Source organism: Hyaena hyaena, unplaced genomic scaffold, assembly GCF_003009895.1.
Source record: "Hyaena hyaena isolate Hyena2069 unplaced genomic scaffold, ASM300989v1 scaffold_1462, whole genome shotgun sequence".
NCBI classification, from domain to species: Eukaryota; Metazoa; Chordata; class Mammalia; order Carnivora; family Hyaenidae; genus Hyaena; species Hyaena hyaena.
In genome coordinates this window covers 256538-276349 of record NW_024082096.1, presented here as the reverse complement: position 1 = coordinate 276349, position 19812 = coordinate 256538, and the positions used below count along the sequence as shown (strand labels likewise).

Below are 19812 nucleotides of genomic sequence, written 5' to 3'. Positions count from 1 at the left end.
CTCATATAGAATTTTAGAAGTGTAATTGAGATCATTCACACCCACCCACACAATTTCAATTGTATTTTCATTCACAATTCAAACAACTTTGCAACATTGATGCAAGTACTATGTCTAGCCACGTCAACAGGTTTCCAGGTGCTAAGTAATGCATTTTGTTTGACTATAAAAATAGAGGGTACTGTAAACATGGCTTTCACCCCTTGGTGGATAGTACTTCACTATGAAACAAGGTTGCCACAGGTGCAAGAGACCACAAAGGCAGATAAGATGTCTGTGGGAGTCAGGTAGGGATGTGGAGAACCAGAGTTCTCTACCCAACCTCACCTGAATTCACAGGTGTCACTTGGCTCCTGGTCAAGAGAAACACAGATTTTGACGCGCAGATTTTCACATATAACGTTAAGTTGCGTAACTTGAAAACGGTGGTAACACGGTAAAAAAAAAAAAAAAATGGAGACTGGGGAAGGCCCCTACAGGTGTGCGTGTTTTGCGTGTGTTCAGACCCCCATTTTGTGAAACTGAATAAAGGAAACCTCATTTAAAATAAAGTTGGGAGGCCAGAAGGGGGAGCTCTCACACCTGCTACTCATTGCAACCCTTTGCTACTCCTACAGGAAGAAACCCACCTTGCATTCCCAAGGTGAAAAGACTATATACTACTTGCAGGGGAATGAAAGATGCCGGCTCCGAAACAGTCCAGTCAATGGAGACTGTCACAACCCGGCTATTGAAAAACCATTGCACTTTTAACTCCCAGTTTATTCCCACGGACTTTTTGTTTTTAACAGTCCTTCCCAACTCCTCCCTTTTCTCTGTTAAAAAAAAAAAAAAGTTTCTCTTTATTGGTTGGACTTGCCTATGGTTTTGCCTTAGGCTGCATGTCCCAAATTGCAATTTTCTGCTATCCTCGAACAAATAAAAAATTTCCCCCCAAATAAACCCATTTTTACTGGTAAAATGACTGGCAATTTTATTTCCAAGGTTAACAATCTAAATACGTATTAGGAAGCAGAGGACTGCATCACCCACAACTCAGCGAGCTGGAAAACCTCCGGCCAACGTGGCTGGAGCCTGCATTGGTTGGGACACGGTGGGCGGGGCCATGGCTCAGCCAGTGTCTTTGGGGGAGGGTCACACACCCCAGTCACCCCCCTGCCAGCCTAGGACTTCCGGAAATTCGCGCCATCAGAGGCGGGGTGTATACTATGCAGCCAATCCGGGGGCGCTGCGTGTCTGCCCAGCCAATAAGGAGCCTGGTTTTCGTGGAGCCCCACTACTGCTGTCTTTTCCGCGACCCTCGGGAACATCAACCTGTACCCTGTGTGTTCTTTCTCTGCTCCTGTGGCCTCTCCAGTTCCTTCCCGCCAGACATGCCGTTTGTTGAGTTGGACACGAATTTGCCTACCGGCCGTGTGCCCGCAGGACTGGAGAAGCGGCTCTGCGCGGCCACCGCAACCATCCTGAGCAAACCTGAGGACGTGAGCATGGACCGGGGAACATGGGGCGGGCTGAGGCTGGTGGACCAGAGGTCAGGCTCTGTCCACGTCCCGGCTACCCCACCGCAACCCGGGCTCTTTGTCGCAGGGATCTGCGGCCTACCTATCCCTGTGACCCCGCGGCCCCACCCCTCATGTCTGCTCCTTGCTGCTTTCCCTGGCCCTGACACCAGCGTGACCTCCAAGGACCCCGCCCCGAGCCTCTAGCCCTGACCCCAGGGGTCCGTGCGTGTAGGGTGTCGCCCTCCGGGGTCCTCAGAGCAACTCGGCCTGCACAAACTTCAGGCGAAACTTTCGTGTTCCCCGCAGCGCGTGAACGTGACGGTGCGACCAGGTCTGGCCATGGCGGTGAACGGCTCTACGGATCCCTGCGCGCAGCTGATCATCTCCTCTATCGGTGTGGTGGGCACCGCCGAGGAGAACCGTGGACACAGCGCCCGATTCTTCGAGTTCCTCACCAAGGAGATGGGCCTGGGCCAGGATCGGTGCGTGGGGGCAGGGAGAAGATGGGGGCAGTGATCCCATCCCAAGGCCCCTTGCAAGGCTGGGGAGGGCGGGGGGGGGGGGGGGGAAATGCACTCCTCGCCCTGCCCAAGAAGGGCCGAGGGCCCCAGGTCCTCGGATGGTATGTCTACCCTCAGAATGGTAGTGGAATTGAATGAATTCCTGGCTCTGCCATAGTCCCCTTGACACGTGGGCAAGGCGTGGCTTCTTCAACCTCAATGTTTCCATCTTTGAAAGCGGGAAGGCTAGACTTTACTCCCTGGGGTTATTGCCAAAGTCATGTGGGATGGCAGTGCACTGTAGCTCCCTTGGCACCATGCAGGGTAGAATGTTATTAACCTGACAAAGCTATAGCCATTTATGATTTGCCTTTAGTCTTCTCCACATCTTAGAAAATCAAGAGTAATTTTCTAGGAGAGCTTCTCCAGCCTGGTCAGGAGGAATTCTGGGTATGTCCTGAAGTTGTGTGACCTTTGGGCCTGTAGCCCAGATGTCTGGAGACCTGGGTTCTAGGTCCAGCACAGCCTTCTCTTCTGTGACTAGAGGGGCATGTATTAAATGATCACCCAAGAAGCCCATATAGCCCATAAACATGGGATTCTGTGGCAGGGCTAAAGTTTCTTCCTGGGTGAAAAATATTCCTGTGCCACGCCCATGCCTGTGAGGAACTAAGAGCAAGAGAAGCTTGAAAGAATCTTCCAGAATGGATCCTTTGTTGGCTCAGGTAGGGGAGCACCCTGGGAGTGCTCAGACCTGGTCCTTAAGCTGGGGTGAGATAATAATTGTAACAATAATAGGTAACATATGAACGCTTACCATGTTCCAGCTAGGTACCTTACATGCATGATCCCACTGGATCCATGCAAGCTCTGCCCCTCTGTTCACACCACCTTGTGCAGACATGCCATCCCCATGAGGGTTACTGATGGGAAAGCTAAAGCTGTCACATACAGCCTTTCCCCTATGACCCCTTAGGCTACCCCAAGTATCCTGCTCTTCACCAGGAATTTTCCATCACTTCTATGAGAGGGACATGTTTGTTCACTCCACAGACATAAGTGGGGGGTCACCCCGTGCCTGGTTTTGTGCTAGGCTTTGAGGAAACAAAGGTGTCAGGGGCACTGCGGATGCCCCAGAGAGCCTGGAGTTTGAAAGCGGGAGGGCTGCACCTCTGAGCCCGTAGACAGCATACAGCGACCATCGAGGATGCTATGTTGAGTGTTGTCCAGGGGCAGCCACATCCTGCTTCTGACGGGCCCCCAGGGGGAGATCATTAACGAGATGAAGCGGGCTTGCAAAATGCCTGCCAGACTAAGGCAGGCTGGTCAGGGAGTCCATGTTGGGAGTGCCTGGCTAGGGGTCTTGGAATATGAGGCATTAGCCAAGGAGCTAATGACATCTTTTTTTTTTTTTTTTTTCTGTCTCTTGAAGGATAATTATCCGATTTTCCCCCCTGGAGCCCTGGCAGATTGGCAAGAAAGGGACAGTCATGACTTTTCTATGATTGACACAGAGGGCATCCAGGGCATCTGTGAGCTGTCTGCCCCTTCCAGAGAGGCTTTCTGGCAGAGGAAAGGCCTGGTGGATACCAGCTTCTGGTGCCCCTTCATGCAATGTGCCTGTGGCCTTACAAGTCCTCTTCTTCCCTATCCTTGTGTCAAATAAAGGAAGAGATCTTCTTTCTTTTCCTCTTCTTCTTCTTTTTTAAAATGTTTATTTATTTATTTTGAGAGAGAGAGAACATGAGCAAGGGAGGGGCAGCGAGAGAGAGAGAGGGAGAGAATATCCTAAGCAGACTCTACACACTCAACACGGAGCCTGCCTCGGGCCTTGAACTCACAGCCTCGAGACCATGACCTGAGCCAATATCAAGAGTCAGATGCTTAACCGACTAAGTCACCCAGGTGTCCTGAGAACTTTCAAACATGACTTCTTTATATCCCTTTACCCCTCCCTGGCATTCTCGGTCACCCTGGGCAGTGGTGTTGGTTTATGAAGTGGGAACTTTAGGGAAGCTGAGAGATGGGATCTTTTCTGTCTTCAAGACCACTGTCTCATGTATTTGTATATAGGCTGTTCGAATCCAAGTGTGGAAGGTGCAGCCTGGAGGCCCTGCTCTCCATGCCCATGTGCAGGCTGGTTGGGTGGGCAGCTGGTCCAGCCTGGGTCTTCCTGCTGATTTTGCTGACCAGTTGTTCTTGCCCTCAGCTTGGGCTGGCCTGTACAGTTTACTGCCCATAGAATGTGCCCAGCAGGAGGGCAGGACGGCTGGGCTTCTGGGACCTTTCCTAGGCATTTCCAAACTCCCATCTTCTCCCATGCGTCTTGCTGAAAATTCTCGGTAGCTGTACACCTTGTAAAACCCATGTCCCAGAATGGCACACCTGGAAATGCAATGCCTGCCATTAGAAACGTAATGAATGCAATCCCCGCCCTACATCTAAATACTATATCACACTCTCACATTTCAGGGCATATATGGGCAGGACGCAAAAGGGTGTCCTTTTTGGTTTCCTTCCAGATGTTTGATGCAGAGTTTACATATCATGACCCTTAGGACACTGTGATGGGCACTGCATTTCTCTACAGAGTTGAAGGTCTGATCATTCTTGTCTTCAGTGTACCAGTGAAATACTGAATTGAAATTTTAAGTCTATGTTGTTAATATAATCAGTAAAGTTAGTTTCCAATGGAGTGACCACTGCTGTGTATTCCCATTAACAGCTACAGGTTGGAGTTCCTTCTTTTGGCCCCCTGTCCCAACTGTTCCTGCACTCATTCTGTCTGCCATCATGGGGGCCGTGCTTCCCAGAGGGGCTCAGGGAATGTTTGTATCATAGAATGAATGGTTGAAGCACTCAAGAAGGGATTCAGGCCCAACCCTAGCCAAGACTATAAGGCAGCAGCTTTCTATCTGGTCCCACCTCAAATGTCTTATCCCCACTATAGTAAGTGTGATGTCTTGGATTTGCTGTGGGGACTCTCCCCTCCCCCTTTCCACATTATCCACTTTGTGGCCTTGAGCTTTGCCCCCTGGTAACACTGTGCTGCCTGAGGATTCAGCATGGCTTGCACTATCTCTTACCTCCAAAAGGTTGCCACATAGCTTCCTGCTGCGTGGACCACCCTCCCATCTTTTTTCAACGTTTCACTCCAGAGCTATTTCAATATACTCAGGTGTGAGAGCTGCATCCAAGGATGTGTGCTATCCACGAAACTTTGAAACCGTGTGTTTATACTTCTGTCCACTGCCCCTCCCTCCAAGGCAAAGTCAAGGTTTGGGACTCAATAATAGTTGGAATTCCTGGGTATCACTAAAGCTTTATTGTTCTGAACTGACGCTTTGAGATCTTCATCATGATTTTACCATCTTTCTATAAGGTCAAAGAGAAAGCCGTAACGTTCATTCCTATGTAAACCATTGTTGCTAGAATCAAGAAAGGCTGGAAAGTACTTCTCAAAAACGCTTCGCCCCCAAGAGTTTAACCTCTCTCAGCCCAAGGCCGTTTTCAGAAAACTTTTAATGACGAATTCTTTTTTAGAGTTTGGAACTCTGTCACTCCCTCGTCAGCCCGTTCATTCACCCGGTCTTGATTTTTTTGTGATTTTTGCTTTTCCTTTGTTTTAATAGTTGATAGTATCTGTGCCTTTTGGGCTTCAAATCCTTTTCGGAACTAGGTGAGGCACGGAGTATAAAAAGAACGCTCCTCCTCCCGTGGGTCCAAGTGTTCCCAGAGTTTACATCGCCTTCAGAGTACCTGTCCCAGGTTGTAACAAACAAAAGCACGGCCCATCGTCATTTAGCTACTGCTCAGGGCCGGGCACCGAACTCAGCGCTTCCCAAATAGTACAAGCGATGGGGCGTGGAGTCCGACCGCCAGCTGGCGCTCCGAGCCCACAACAGTTCAGGTACCAAATACCGAGGACCAGGAAGGTTTACACTCCACGCCAAGCGTTTGCAGCCCGCAGGGTCGCGTAGAGCCTTCACGGCAGGCGTGCAGCGCGTGCGCCCTCGCTGATTGGCTAACGGAGCCGGCAACGGAGCCAATGGGAGCGCGCCTTATTGTCAGGCGGGCGGCCAGCCGGCGCGAGGGTCTCGGCAGGCCGGCCGTTGCCGTGGAGACGCCTGGTGAGTTCTAGGACTGCAGGTTTGGGGACGTCCCTCGGGTGGGGGCGCGGCTCTGTTGAACCAGTGGCAGGAGTGGGGGCCCAGGCCTGAGGGGCGGTGGGCGGGGGGCCGAGGCCAGTGCGGATGCAGGGGGGCACCTCTGGTAGCCTGAGTGGCACAGTCGGGGAAACCGAGGCCGGAGAGCGGGAGCGGTGACGCCGGGCCTCTTCACGGCTCTGGCTGCCACCTGGAGTGTCTAGGACGGGGCTACAGCCTCGGGAGTGGTTTTTAGTGACTGCAACAGGAGCCACCATTGGTTTTGCTTCCGCCGGGTGCTGAGCCCGGTGCTGAGCCTCTACCCGCGTCCTTTCTCTTCACCTTCACAGCAGCCCTGCGAGGTAAGTACTGTTATTAGCGCCATTTACACGGTGGAAACAGACCGAGGCGAGAGGAGGGGACTTGTCCAGAGTCAGCTAGCCAACTAGTGGGTCAGCCGAAGTCTAGACAATTTTTTTGGTAAAGATTTTATTATTTAGTAATCTCTACAGCCAGTGTTGGCTGGAACTTTCAACCCCGAGATCGAGAGTGGCATGCTCCACCGACTGAGACAGCCAGGCGCCCTTAGACTATCTTGACCGCACTGCCTCCCAGGAGGAGGAGGAGGGCTTTGGCTAGATAGAACCTACTTACACTCTCAGGTGTCTGCACAAGTGGCTTTGGAGCCACTTAACTCTTTGGGGCCTGTGCTACTATGGATCTGTGGGTCAAAGACCTCCTTCAGAGGTCGGCAAACTTCTGTTGTAAGTGTAATGACATTTATAATACTAATATAATATATAATTATAATTATATCGTCGTATGTTGTGAATATAATAAGCACAATTATAATAGTATTTTAGTCCTAGCTTAGGGGGCCTGCTCTGTGTACTCAGTTCTGGCATTAAAAAAATTTTTTTTTAATGTTTATTTTTGAGAGAAAGAGAGCGGGGGCGCGGGGGCACAGGCTTGCATTAGTGAGCGGGGCAGGGGCAGAGGGAGAGGAAGACAGAATCTCAAGCAGTCTCCAGGCTCTGAGCTGTCAGCACAGAGCCCAATGTGGGGCTCCAACTCAGAACTGTGAGATCATGACCTGAGATGACCTGAGCTAAAGTCGATGCTCAACACTCAACAGACTGAACCACCCTAGTGCCCCATTCTTTTTTAATGTTTGTTTATTTTTGAGAGAGAGAGACAGAGAGAGAGAGAGAAGGAGCACGAGCACATAGAGAGAGGGAAACACAGAATCTGAAGCAGTTTCCAGGCTCTGTGCTAACAGCACAGACCTGTCAGGGTCTCAAACTCTCAGATCTCTAGATGAAGATCATGACCTGAGCCGAAGTCGGCTACTTAACAGACTGAGCCACCCAAGCGCCCTGACTCAGTTCTGGCATTGTGTAGTGGATACATGCAGAGACACTAGGTATACCAGTGATAGTGTTCCAATAAAACTTTATTATAGACACTGAATTTGAATTTTATGTAATTTTTATATAATGTTATGTGTCACAAAGTTTTTCATCCATTTAAAAATGTCAAAACCATTCTTTGCTCCTGGGCTGTACAAACACAGTAGGCTGGTTAGCTTGCTGAGTCCTAGTCTAGCCGATAGCCTCCTAGGGTAGAGGAAAGTGGGACCCAGTGAGGGGCCTCTTATGTCAAGTTAGCCCACACAGCCAGGTAGTGCCACAGCGCGGCCTAAGACCTAGGCTTCCTGACTCCCAGACTAGAGCATCTCAGGAAACGCCATGCTCATCGCTGACTGGGTCAGGGTGCTGAAGTGCTCAAAGTGTGCTTTTCTTTATGTGTTCTTAAGGTCGTGGAAACCATAGTCTAAAGAGTTTAAAAATTTGTGAGGTTAAACTCCTGAATGTGCCATTCTGGGATAATATGATTGGTAGGCTGGGAGTCTGAGAAATGAATAGATATTTTCTTTCTTTATTCAATAGCTACTCTTTTTTTCTCCTTCTAGTGGGTTTCTTTCTGGGGTTTGTGGTGAACAGTATGACATGGTCCCCATCCTCACATTGATTGCTTACAGATGATGAATACATGATCTCAAATGGCAATTTCTTTTTAGATTGTTTATTTTAAACTAATTTTAGGTTTAGAGAAAAGGTGCAACAATATTACACAGTTTCCTTCTGTCCATCACCCTGCTTGCCTTAATGCTCACATCTTACATAATCATAATAGAACCATCAAGAACAGCAAACTGATATTGGTACAATCTTATTAACTCAGCCATAAACCTAGTTTGAATATCACCAGTTTTGCCCAATGTTCTATTTTTCATTCTATGATCCTATTTAACTTCCCATATTGCATTTAGTTATTGCTCCTTAGTTCTTAGCAATTACTTAGTCTTGTCTTTCTTGGCCTTGAAATTTTTCAAGAGTACTGATCAGTTATTTTGTCTAATACCCCTCAACTTGGATTTGTCTCTATCCTTCAGCTTGGATTTGTCTCCTGTTTTCTCATGATTGGAGTGAGGCCATGCACTTCTGGCCAGAATAATACAAACATCGTGCATCATATCAAGGAGTTCAGGATGCTGATAGGTCTTATTACTGGTGATGTTTGTCTTGATTGCATGGTTTAGTTGGTGTCTGCCAGGTTTCTATACTATAAAGTTACTATCTTTCCCTTTCTAGTTAGTATCTTGGGGGAGATGCTTTGAATATATGGGCATTCTGGTTTTCTCAAATTTATGCCCCAGACTGTGGTTAACATCCATCTGTAGGTCTCTGTGGTATTTGCCTAAAGGTGATTACCTATTTCTCTCTTTCCTTCTACATTTATTAATTCAAATTCTATTAAAGGAAGAACTGTCCTTTCACTTATTTAGTATGGACCATGGATATTCATTTTATTCCATGGATTTAAACCTAATATTACCATTATTTTGTTGTTCAGTGTCCTGGCTTTGTCTATTTAGGATCTCCTTTAGGTTAGCTGCTGTGTCCTGTAAACAAATCCTTATCAGTTTTTGGGAGCATTGACTTATTTTCTGGCACCATAAGATGTTCCAGGCTTATCTTTTTTTTTTAATGTTTTATTTATTTTTGAGAGAGAGAGAGAGAGAGAGAGAGATAGACCGCATGAGCAGGGGAGGGTCAGAGAAAGAGGGAGACACAGAATCTGAAGACAGGCTCCAGGCTCTGAGCTGTTGGCACAGAGCCCAATGCTGGGCTTGAACCCACGAACTGTGAGATCATGACCTGAGCCAAAGCTGGACGCCCAACCAACTCAGCCACCCAGGCGCCCCTCTTTTTTTTTTTTTTTTTTAATTTCTTTTTCATATTTGTTTTTATTTTGAGAGAAGAGAGAGACCGAGCATGAGCAAGGGAGGGGCAGAGAGAGGGAGAGGGAAAATCCCAGGCAGACTCTGTGCAGAGTCTGATGCAGGGCTCGAACTCACGAACTGTGAGATCATGAACCTGAGTCTAAATCAAGAGCTGGTTGCTTAACCCGCTTAACCTGCTGAGCCACCCAAGCGCCCCTGTTCCAGGCTTATCCTGTGTCCTCTCTATCCCCAGCTCTGGAATCACAATTCTCTGTTATGCCCTTCAGCGTGGTTATGTAATTTGTAATGCAGTGGGTTCATTGTTCATGTTTATATTACATTTTGGGTTCCCCCTAGAACTTAGTTGGTTTTAATTATTTTTCAAGGGGGGAACATGACTGTACTTCTAAGAGAGAACTGTAACAAAGGTATACTCAGGAAAGTGTCACTCACTCTCCCACCCCTGCCACCTTGTCCCTGTTCTCCCCTACCTTTCACCCCTTTCCCACTTATCCCCTGCAGCCAACTGATCTCTTTGGTGTTTGGATTATCCTTTCTTTTGTGCAAATAAATAGGTGGTAGTGTAATTTCTTATATCCTCTTCTTTTGTATATGAAAGGTGGCATGCTAAAGATAATTGTGTTTGCTTTTTTCACTCAACAATGTCTTGAAAATCACCCTGTATGTGTTCATAGAAATCTTATTCATTTTTAAAAAGTTTTATTGAAATAAAATTTGCATACAATTTGCCTATTTATTGAGATAAAATTTACATACAATTCGGTGGTTTTTAATATTCATAGAGCTGTGCGAGCATCACCACAATCAATTTTAGAACATTTTATCACACCAGAAAGAAACCCTGTACCTGTTAGAAGTCACTTCTCGTCTTTTCCTCTATCTCGAGGTAGTCATGAATACTTTCTGTCTATATAGACTTGCCCTTTCTGGACACTTCTTATTAATGGGATCATCCAAGATGTGGTCTGTGACTGGCTTCTTTCACTTAGCATGTTTTCATGGTTCATCCTGTTGTCAGTAGTTCGTTACTTTTTATTTATCCATTTATCAGTTGATGGACATTTGGCTTGTTTCTATTTTTTGGTTATTATAAATAATGCTGCTATAAACATTTCCTCATTAATTTTTACAGATACATATTACTTCATTGTGTGGATGTACCATAGTTTATTCATCCACTATACTATCTGTAGTCATTTAGGTTGTTTCCAGTTTTTTGAAATTACAAACAATGCTGGAATGAATAACCCTGTGTGTATGTATTTAATATTGTTGGAGGTGCATCTTCAAGATTGATTCCTAGAAGTGGAATTGCTGGGTTGAAAGCTAAGGGCATTTGTAGTTTTGTTAGCTCTTGTCAAATTCCCCTCGAGAGTGGTTATGCCAGTTGGCATTCCCATCAGCAGTGTATGAAAATCATGCCTGTTTCCTGACAACTTTTCCAACAGAATGTGCTGTTAATTTTTGTTAATTTTAATTAAAAAATTAATTTAAATTTTTAGTTAGTTAATGTACAATGCAATATTGGTTTCAGGAGTAGAATTAAATGATTTATCACTTACATATAACATCCAGTGGTTATCACAAGTCCCCTTTTTAAAAATTTTTTTTTTACATGTTTATTTATTTTTGAGAGAGCTAGCACAGGTGTGTGTGGGGGAGGCAGGGGGAGTGGGCAGAGGGAGAGAAAGAGACACAGAATCCAAAGCAGGTCCCAGGCTCAGACCTGTCAGCACAGAGCCTGTCCTGGGGCTTGAACTCACCAACCGCGATATCATGATCTGAGCCAAAGTGGGACACTTAACCGACAGAGCCACCCAGGCACCCCAAGTGCCCTTTTTAATACCCATCACCCATCCAGCACACTCCCCACCCACCTCCCTCCATCAACCTTCAGTGTGTTCTCTATCATTAAGAGTCTCTTGTGATTTGTTTTCCTTCCTTCTCTTTTTTTCCCCTCGTTAATTTTAATTTTTGCCAGCGTGATAGTGATAGTGTGAGAGACATAGTGTCTCACTGCTGTTTTAATTTGCATTTCTCTAATTATAAGTGAGTGTGAGCATTTTTTCATATGTTTGATAGCCAGTTGAATGTCTGTTTTTGCACATATACTTTCCCTGTTTTTCTACCAGTTTTCTTCTTTGCTCGTGATATAACATACTTAATGTGAAATTTAATTTTTAAAGTAGTTTTAAGTGTACAGTTCAGTGGCATTAAGGCATCCACACTGTTCTGCAACCCTTACCACCATCCATCTCCAGAACCTTTTTTCCATCTTCTGAAATGAAAACTCTGTACCTATTAAACACTCTCTGTTCTTCCCCTCCCCCAGCCTATGGCAACCACCATTTTATTTTCTGTCTCTATGAATTTGACTGCTTTGGGTACCTCATATAAGTGGAATCATACACTGTCATTTTGTGCTTGCTTATTTCACTGAGCATAATGTCTTCAAGGTTCATCCACGTTGTAGCCTGTGTCAGAATGTCCTTCCTTTTTAAGGTTGAATAATAATCCATTGTATGTATACACCACATTTTGTTTCTCCATTCATCTGTGAGTGGGCACTTACTTAGTTGCTTCTACATTTTGACTATTGTGAATAATGCTGTGTCTAATAGTTTTTAAGAACTCTTTACGTATTTGTCTACAGTATATGTTGCAAATATTTTCTCTCAATTTATCAGGTGACTTTTGACTATTTTTTCTGATTAAAAAATTTTTTTCCAATTGAAATTTTTAAAAAATTTTATCATGGTATAATTGACATATAGCACTATTCAGTTTTAAGGTATATAGCATAATGACTTGACTTATATGTATTATGAAATGATTACCACAATAAGTTTTGTCAACATCCATCATCTCATCTCATATAGATAAAAAAAAAAAAAAAAAGAAAAAATGTTTTTCCCTTGTGATAAGAACTCTTAGGATTAACTCCCTTAACTTTCACAATATACCACACAGCAGTGTTACTATAGTTACCATGTACATTATATCCCTAGTACTTATAACTGGAAGTTTGTACCTTTTGGCCACATTCAGTTTTCTTCACTTCCCTTCCCTACCTCTGGTAACCACAAATCTTTTTTTTTTTTTTTTTTAATTTTTTAAATGTTTATTTATTTTTGAGAGAAAGAAAGAGACACACACACACACACACACACACACACACACACGGAGTGCGAGTTGGGGAGGGGCAGAGAGAGAGGGACAGGATCTGAGGCAGTCTGCGCTGACAGCAGAGAGCCCTATGTGGGGCTAGAACTCACAAACCAAGAGATCAGGACTTGAGCTGAAGTCTGATGCTTAACCCACTGAGCCATCCAGGTACCCCAAAATTTAAAAACATTATTATGTAGTTAAATATATTAATATTTTTTTCACTGCCTTTGGATTTTAAATCATAGAAAGGTTATATACCAGGTTAAAGAGGGATTCATCCATGTTTTCTACCAGTATTTGTATGGTTCTTTTGGTTTTCATTTAGATCCCTGAATCCATATGGAATTTATGTTTATGGGATGAGGTAAGGATCTAATTTTATCTTTTTCCAAATGGTTATCAATTTTTCCGAGCAAGTCTTATTACAAAGTTCATTTTGACCCCAATGATTTGAGATACTACCTTTGCTATATTTTATTTTATTATTAAAAATGTTTTAATGTTTATTTTTATTTTTGAGAGAGAGACAGAGTGTGAGTGGGGGAGGGGCAGAGAAAGAGGGAGACATAGAATTGGAAGCAGGCTCCAGGCTCTGAGCTGTCAGCACAGAGTTGGATGTGGGGGGGCTCAGACTCAAAACTGGTGAGATATGACCTGTGCTGAAGTCAGACACTTAAGCAACTTAGCCACCTAGGCACCCCTTTATTATTATTTTTAAATGTTTATTGTGTTTGAGAGAGAAAGCTAGAGCAAGTAGGGGTAAGGGACAGAAAGAGAAGGAGAGAGAAACCCAAATAGGCTCTGCATGGTCATGCGGAACCTGACCTGGAGCTCAGTCTCAGGAACTATGAGATCATGACTGAGCTGATACCATGAGAGTCAGATGCTTAACTGACTGAGCCACCTAGGTACCACTGCCATATTTTATTTTCTTAATGTTTATTTTGTGTGAGAGAGAGTTTGTGCACGTGGTGGGGAGGGGCAGAGAGAGGAAAAGAGAGAGAATCTCAAGCAGGCTCTGCACTCTCCGTGCAGAGTCTGATGCTGGGCTCACTCTCAAGAACCCTGAGATCATGACTTGAGCTAAAATCAGGATTTGGACACTCAACCAACTGAGCCGCCCAGGCGCCCCCACCTTTGTCATCTTTAAAATTTTCATATGTACTTGAGTCTGGGAGTGATCTCTCTATCATGCATGTACCAGTACCACTCTTTTAAGTACTGAGGCTTTATATATAGTATACTTTAATGGTGGGGCTTATCCCCTCTTGTAGCTTTTCTTCTTCACTTTTCCTAGCTATCTTACATGCTTGTTTTTCCATATGAACTTTAGTATCAACTTGTCTAGTATCTTGTTGGTATTTTTATTTGTATTGCATTGATTTTATAAATTAATTTAGGGAGAACTGACATCTTTATAATATTGAGTTCTTCCTAAGAATGTCTTAGGATGCATTACATTTGTTCAACTTTAATGTCTTTTGGTAGTGTTTAAAAAGTTTCCTTGCATAGGTTGCACATTTCTTGTTAACTTAATTTCTAAGTATTTAATCATCTTGTTGCTATTATAAACAGGATTTTTCTCTATCATAATGTCTTCTGTTTATTTTTTATGTGATCACTATTGATTTTTATATGTTAATTTTCTATCATGCTACTTCATTGAGTTCTTTTATTATTTTTATTGTTGATGTTGGGGTTTTCTGGGTATTATATTATATTGTCTGAAATTAATGATTGTCTTACTTCTTTACCCATTCTTATATCTCTAATTGGTTTCCCTTTTCTTATTTAAAAAAAATTTTTTTTAAATTTTATTTTTGAGAGAGAGAGGCAGAGACAGAGACAGAGTGCAAGCAGGGGAGGGGCAGAGTGAGAGGGAGACACAGAATCCAAAGCAGCTCTAGGCTCTGAGCTGCCAGTATGGAGCCCAATGCGGGGCTTGAACTCTTGAACCATGAGATCATAACTTGAGCTGAAGTCGACGCTTAACCGACTGAACCACCCAGGTGTCCCTTCCTTTTCTTATGGCATTGCTAGTACATTATGTACAGTGGTGGATAGTAGCAGACATAATGAGCTTTGTTCCTGGTATTAATGAACTGCCTTTAGTGTTTCTACATGAGAAATTCTTGAATGCTTTTTATCATGAAGGAGTGTTGAATTTTCTTAAAGGCTTTCTCTTCTATGGAGATAATAAAATCCGATTCCCCCCCTTAGATGATTTTGTTGTGTTTTCACATATATCAGTATTTGTGTTTTCATTGTTAGTATTTCTTTAAATTTCTCCAATTATAGTTGCATTTCTTTTCACCCAAAAGTTTTGGAGGTTCTTAAATTTTTAGATAGAAGGGCTTGTCTTTGGTTGTTGTTGATGGTGGTGGTTGTAGTCTTAGTAAATTCTAGTTTTGTAAACTAGTTAGTAAATTCTAGTATTGTGATCAGAGATAGTTTTAAAAATGTTTGTACTTTATAGAAGATGGTTTCTCTGTGACTTCAGATATACTCAATTGTTTCGTGAACATGTGAGCACTGGAGAATGTATAGCCTATATTAGCCGAGTATAGAGTGATATATATACATCTCTAAGTTCTATAATTGTTTTGTCATTTAGATCTTCTGTTTCCTTACTAATTTTTTTCTCCATTTGGTTTGTCTTATACTGAGAGTGGTGAATCAGTTTCTTATTATTAGTGCATTTTTATTTATGTGTCCTTGCATCTCCTGTGGTTTTTGTCTCTTAGAGTTGGTTGCTATGTTATTTGGTGTATGTATATTTTTTAATTTCATGGCGTATTTTATTTTATTTTATTTTATTTTTTATCTTAGAGAACACATGCATGTGTATGTGTGCGAACAAGCAGGGGAGGGAGAAAGAGAGAGGGAGATCCATGAGATCATGACTTGAGCTGAAATCCAGAATCAGATGCTTAACCTACTGAGCCACCCAGGTGCTCCATATGTATTTTTTAGATTTATACCTATTTTATATTTTTGCAACTATTGTGAGTAACATTTTTTTTTTTTCTATTTTGATCTCCATTTGTCTGTTGCTAATATGTAGAAATACAGTCACTTTTTAGGTATTCACTTTTACCCTGTGGCTTTGCTAATGCTAGGGGTGATGCTTTTAGGGCTTTATTTTATAGATTCTTTTGGATATTCTATGAAGGCAATTATGTCATTTGTGAATATGGACAGTTTCATTTCTTCCTTTCTAATAATCTCTTTTTGTTTTCATTTCTTTTTCTTGCCTTATTGTAGTGGCTGTGATTTCGAGTACACTGTTGAATAGGTGTGATGAGAATGGATGTCCTTGCCTTGTTCCTTATCTTAGGGGGCAAATCATTCAGTATTATGGTTAAGTATAATGTTAGCTGTAGCTTTTTCGGTAAATGCTTTTTATCAGATTGAGGAAGTTTCCTTTCATTCCTGTTTTTCTAAAAGTTTTCTTTTTTAATCATTAGTGGAGAACACAGTGTGTGATACTCATGTGTGGTAGGGGTCGCATCAGAGGGGTAGGGGTCAGGGAAGCTCCTTGATAAAGTCCCATTTGAGTTGAGATGGGAATGCTTCTCTTTACTCAGGAATGTCATAGTTCACAGTGTTACCAAAGCCATCAGCAAGCTCTTCCTCTATGTGGCTTCTGCAGCTTGGTTTTCCCTCCAAGGGACATCCTGCAAATGACAGATGCTGGTCTTTGAGAAAGATTTGACTGAGAAATTAAATATGTCTTCTACTAAAACAGACAAGCTGCCTAGATACCACACATCTGCTTGCCCATTCCTTCCTTAATGGAGCACCTGTGAGTACAAAGATAAAGAAGACAGGACCGTTCAGGAGCTTACAGGCTGGTGGGTGGGACAGACCCAGAGACTGGGTAATTCCAGTGTAGAGGTGAGAGTGTATAGAGGAAATTTAGAAAGAATGCACTCTTGCTGCTGTATTAAATCAGTATACGATTTGCAGTTTTGAAAAGCTGTTTTATTTTTATGTCTTAGGTAAAAATTCTCATATGTACTGATATTTAAAAATCCAAGGCCAGTTTTAAGATAATAATTACTATGTACTATTTTTTTTTAATGTTTTATTTATTTTTTGAGAGCGAGATAGAGACAGAGTGAGCAGGGGAGGGTCAGAGAGAGAGGGAGACAAAGAATCCAAAGACAGGTTCCGGGCTCCGAGCTAGCTGTCAGCACAGAGCCCAATGCAGGGCTCGAACCCACGAACCACGAGATCATGACCTGAGCTGAAGTTAGACGCTTAACCGACTGAGCCACCCAGGTGCCCCACTATGTACTATTTTGGCAGAAGTAAAGTAAAACAGTCTGTGTTACAGAGTCCCCACAGCCCTCTTAAGGTGTATTTGAGGACAGTATTCTGCCTCATTCTTTGTTTTGCTACTGGGAACTGAGGGGGCTCAGGAAGGATGGTAATGAGGGGCTGTGGTGGAGGGGGTGTTGATCTCATAGGACGAATGTGCATGAGCCTTTGTGAGGGTCACTTTTTTAGGTTCCTCTTGAGATGTTGTATGAACACTTACAAATTTGCCTCAATTCCAGTATGTATCTGCGTCCAGCCCTCCCGACTGCCAGCTTTATGACATATGCATTATCATACCCATTTTGTGGAATAGGAAACTGAGGTAAAAGGGGACTGGCAGACCTGCCCAAAGTCACAATGCTAGAGAGGACAAAAATATGACCCTAAGCCCAGTACTCTTTCCGGAGGGTGTTTTAAGTTTGAGTGAGAAAATGCACATGTGCCTTGTAAGTGTCTGGGATAGACAATAGAGGTAGAGGAGTGGAAGGTACTGTATTTTTAGATTATGTTAAAGTTAGCACAGGAGCCCTTTCCAGTGGGGACAATTGACTTGAGTTTTAGCATGGATTTTAGCAATTTCAAAAGGATTAGGGAGCTTGAAGGTTTTGTTTACTCTTTGGCATCATGGCTTCCTCAAGGGTTTCCTGGACCTGACTGTAGTGCCCAGGGAGCACTAGGGGAGGCTAGGGGCTTTCTTCACAGAGGCAGGTGGGCAGAGGGCTGGGCAGGGTCTTAGGCAGCAGGTGGGGCCAGAAACCTCTCTCCTGACTTGGAACACATGGTTTTCCCTCCAACTTGGCTGGTCGTCTTTCATTCGGTCTGTCCTCAGGAGGTGTCTCCTGTCTGCTGTGAAATGTGACCTGCACCCATCCTGGTCCTGGGGGGACAGAAGCCCCAGAGGAAGGCACCAGCCCACCTGGCATAGTCCCGGTATTTGTTAGGTGCCTTCCTGCAAAGCGCTGCTGAGCCAGAAACAGGCAAGCTCTCTTCCTTCAGCACGGAGACTGTATTGATATTTTCCCACCTAGGGATATGGGTCCCGCCACTGCCACACAGAAACCTGATCCCTCAGCCATCCCCAGGTCCTCCTCTCGTTTTTTCCTGCATGAGGATTCAGGTGGCATCCGGGAAGACTTGCCATGCCCTGGGGGCTGGCATTTGTCCTGTGGGGAGTTGGTTGGGAGACCTATGGTTAGGTATCAGCGTCACCCTCCCTGTACTGCTTACCCCAATTTATAGTTGTTTACCCCTGTTTTCAGTTCTTTTGGGTATATACCTAGAAGTGGAAATGCTGAGGGATAAGGTCACCTTAGGTTTAAGTTTTTGAGGAACTGCTGTACTGTTTTCCACAGCAGTGCACAAAGGTTCTAATTTTTCCATGTTCTTGCCAAAGCATGTTGTTTTCTTTTTTTTTAATTAAAAATTTTTTTTAATCTTCTATTTATTTCTGAGAGATAGAGAGAGACAGTATGAGCAGGGGAAGGTCAGAGAGAGAGAGGGAGATACAGAATCTGAAGCAGGCTCCAGGCTCTGAGCTGTCAGCACAGAGCCCAATGTGGGGCTCGAACCCACAAACTGTGAGATCGCTTAACTGACTGAGCCACCTAGGTGCCCCGAAAGCATGTTGTTTTCTATAGGGTATATATTTTGTTGTTGTTGTTGTTGTTTTATTTTTATTTTGAGAGAGAGAGAGTGCACAAGTGGGGGAGGAGCAGAGAGGGGGAGACCATCTCACGGGGTTCCATTTCACGAACCATGAGATCATGACTTGAGTCGAAATCAAGAGTCAGTCACTTAACCAGCTGAGTTACCCAGGCGTCCTTTAAATAATAGTCTAGATGCAGAGTTTTAATTATATAATTTCTACTTTACTGTCTCTTATCTTTTTTTTTTTTCATATTGTTTGGTGGTTACAGTGTCTATCATGGCATAGCTTATGGTGAAACAGCAGTTTCCAGACGTGGTAGTAACATTCTTTTTTCCTAAATATAGAATTCAGGAGATAAAATAGCTATTAACCTAGGGGATGTTTGAGTCTTCCTGTCTGTGAAAAGACTGTATTTCCTCTCTTGTAAGAATCATTGGAGAACTCAGAGCCCAGTGCGGAAACCCTACTACAAATCATTGGTATAGTGCTGTCGGCAACAGTAGCAGTCCTTATAAGTTAGAGGTGGAGTGAGCATTCAGTCTGTATGCCTGGGCTCGCTCCCACTGCCAGGCCCTTCCAGGGCTGCCTTTCTGCCAGCCTCTCTCAGATGGGACTTTTTATGATTCCTCTTTCTGCCTTATCTGGCTTGTTTGGGGGTGCCCTCTGTCCCAGCCCCTCAGGCCAGAACCCTTGGTGTTATCCAGAAACCCTCTGTTCCCTCCAGGCTCCCTGGTGCCAAGTCCTGTGAGTCTGCTTCCTGGAGTGTGTCCCTTCTGTCCACTACCACTGCCCCATCCAGGTTCCTGGCACCCAGCATGTAATTCACATACCCTGTAGTTTACCTATGTGAGGTGTGTAAGTCAGTAGTTTTCAGTGTGTTCACAGAGTTGTGTAACTATCAACATAATCAATTTTAGAACATTTTCATCCCCCTAGAAAGAAACCCTGTACCTATTTAAAAAAATTTTTTTTTTAAGTTCATTTATTTTTGAGAGAGATAGAGACAGCGCAAGTGGGGGAGGGCCAGAGAGAGGGGGAGACAGAATCTCAAGCACACTCTGCCCTGTAAGCACTGAGCCTGATTGCGGGGATCAAACCCACAAAGCCATGAGATCATGACCTGAGCTGAAACCAAGAGTAAATGCTCAACTGACTGAGCCACCCAGGCTCCTTGAGAAACCCCGTACCTATTAGTACTCACTCCCCGTTTGCCCCTCTC

The 19812-nt window shown here is 44.0% G+C and overlaps 2 protein-coding genes across 4 annotated transcripts in view; both read left to right on the top strand.

Moving 5' to 3' along the window:
- The first annotated feature begins 1229 nt into the window (after positions 1-1229).
- Positions 1230-3690, top strand: LOC120225644 (D-dopachrome decarboxylase). The gene is made up of 3 exons (XM_039223824.1): positions 1230-1481; positions 1809-1984; positions 3435-3690. The coding sequence occupies exons 1-3, from the start codon at positions 1374-1376 to the stop codon at positions 3505-3507; spliced, it is 357 nt and encodes a 118-aa protein (XP_039079755.1). The 5' UTR covers positions 1230-1373; the 3' UTR covers positions 3508-3690.
- Positions 3691-6065: 2375 nt separating this feature from the next.
- The window catches only part of CABIN1 (calcineurin binding protein 1), a 153224-nt gene continuing 139477 nt past the window's right edge, over positions 6066-19812 (top strand). The window contains exon 1 of one of the 3 annotated variants that reach the window (XM_039223826.1): positions 6066-6132. The gene's annotated coding sequence lies outside the window, so the exon portion shown is untranslated. Of the gene's footprint in view, positions 6133-6320; positions 6510-12968; positions 12987-19812 lie in introns of those variants that run through there. The other 2 variants (XM_039223829.1, XM_039223827.1) reach the window with 2 other exon arrangements.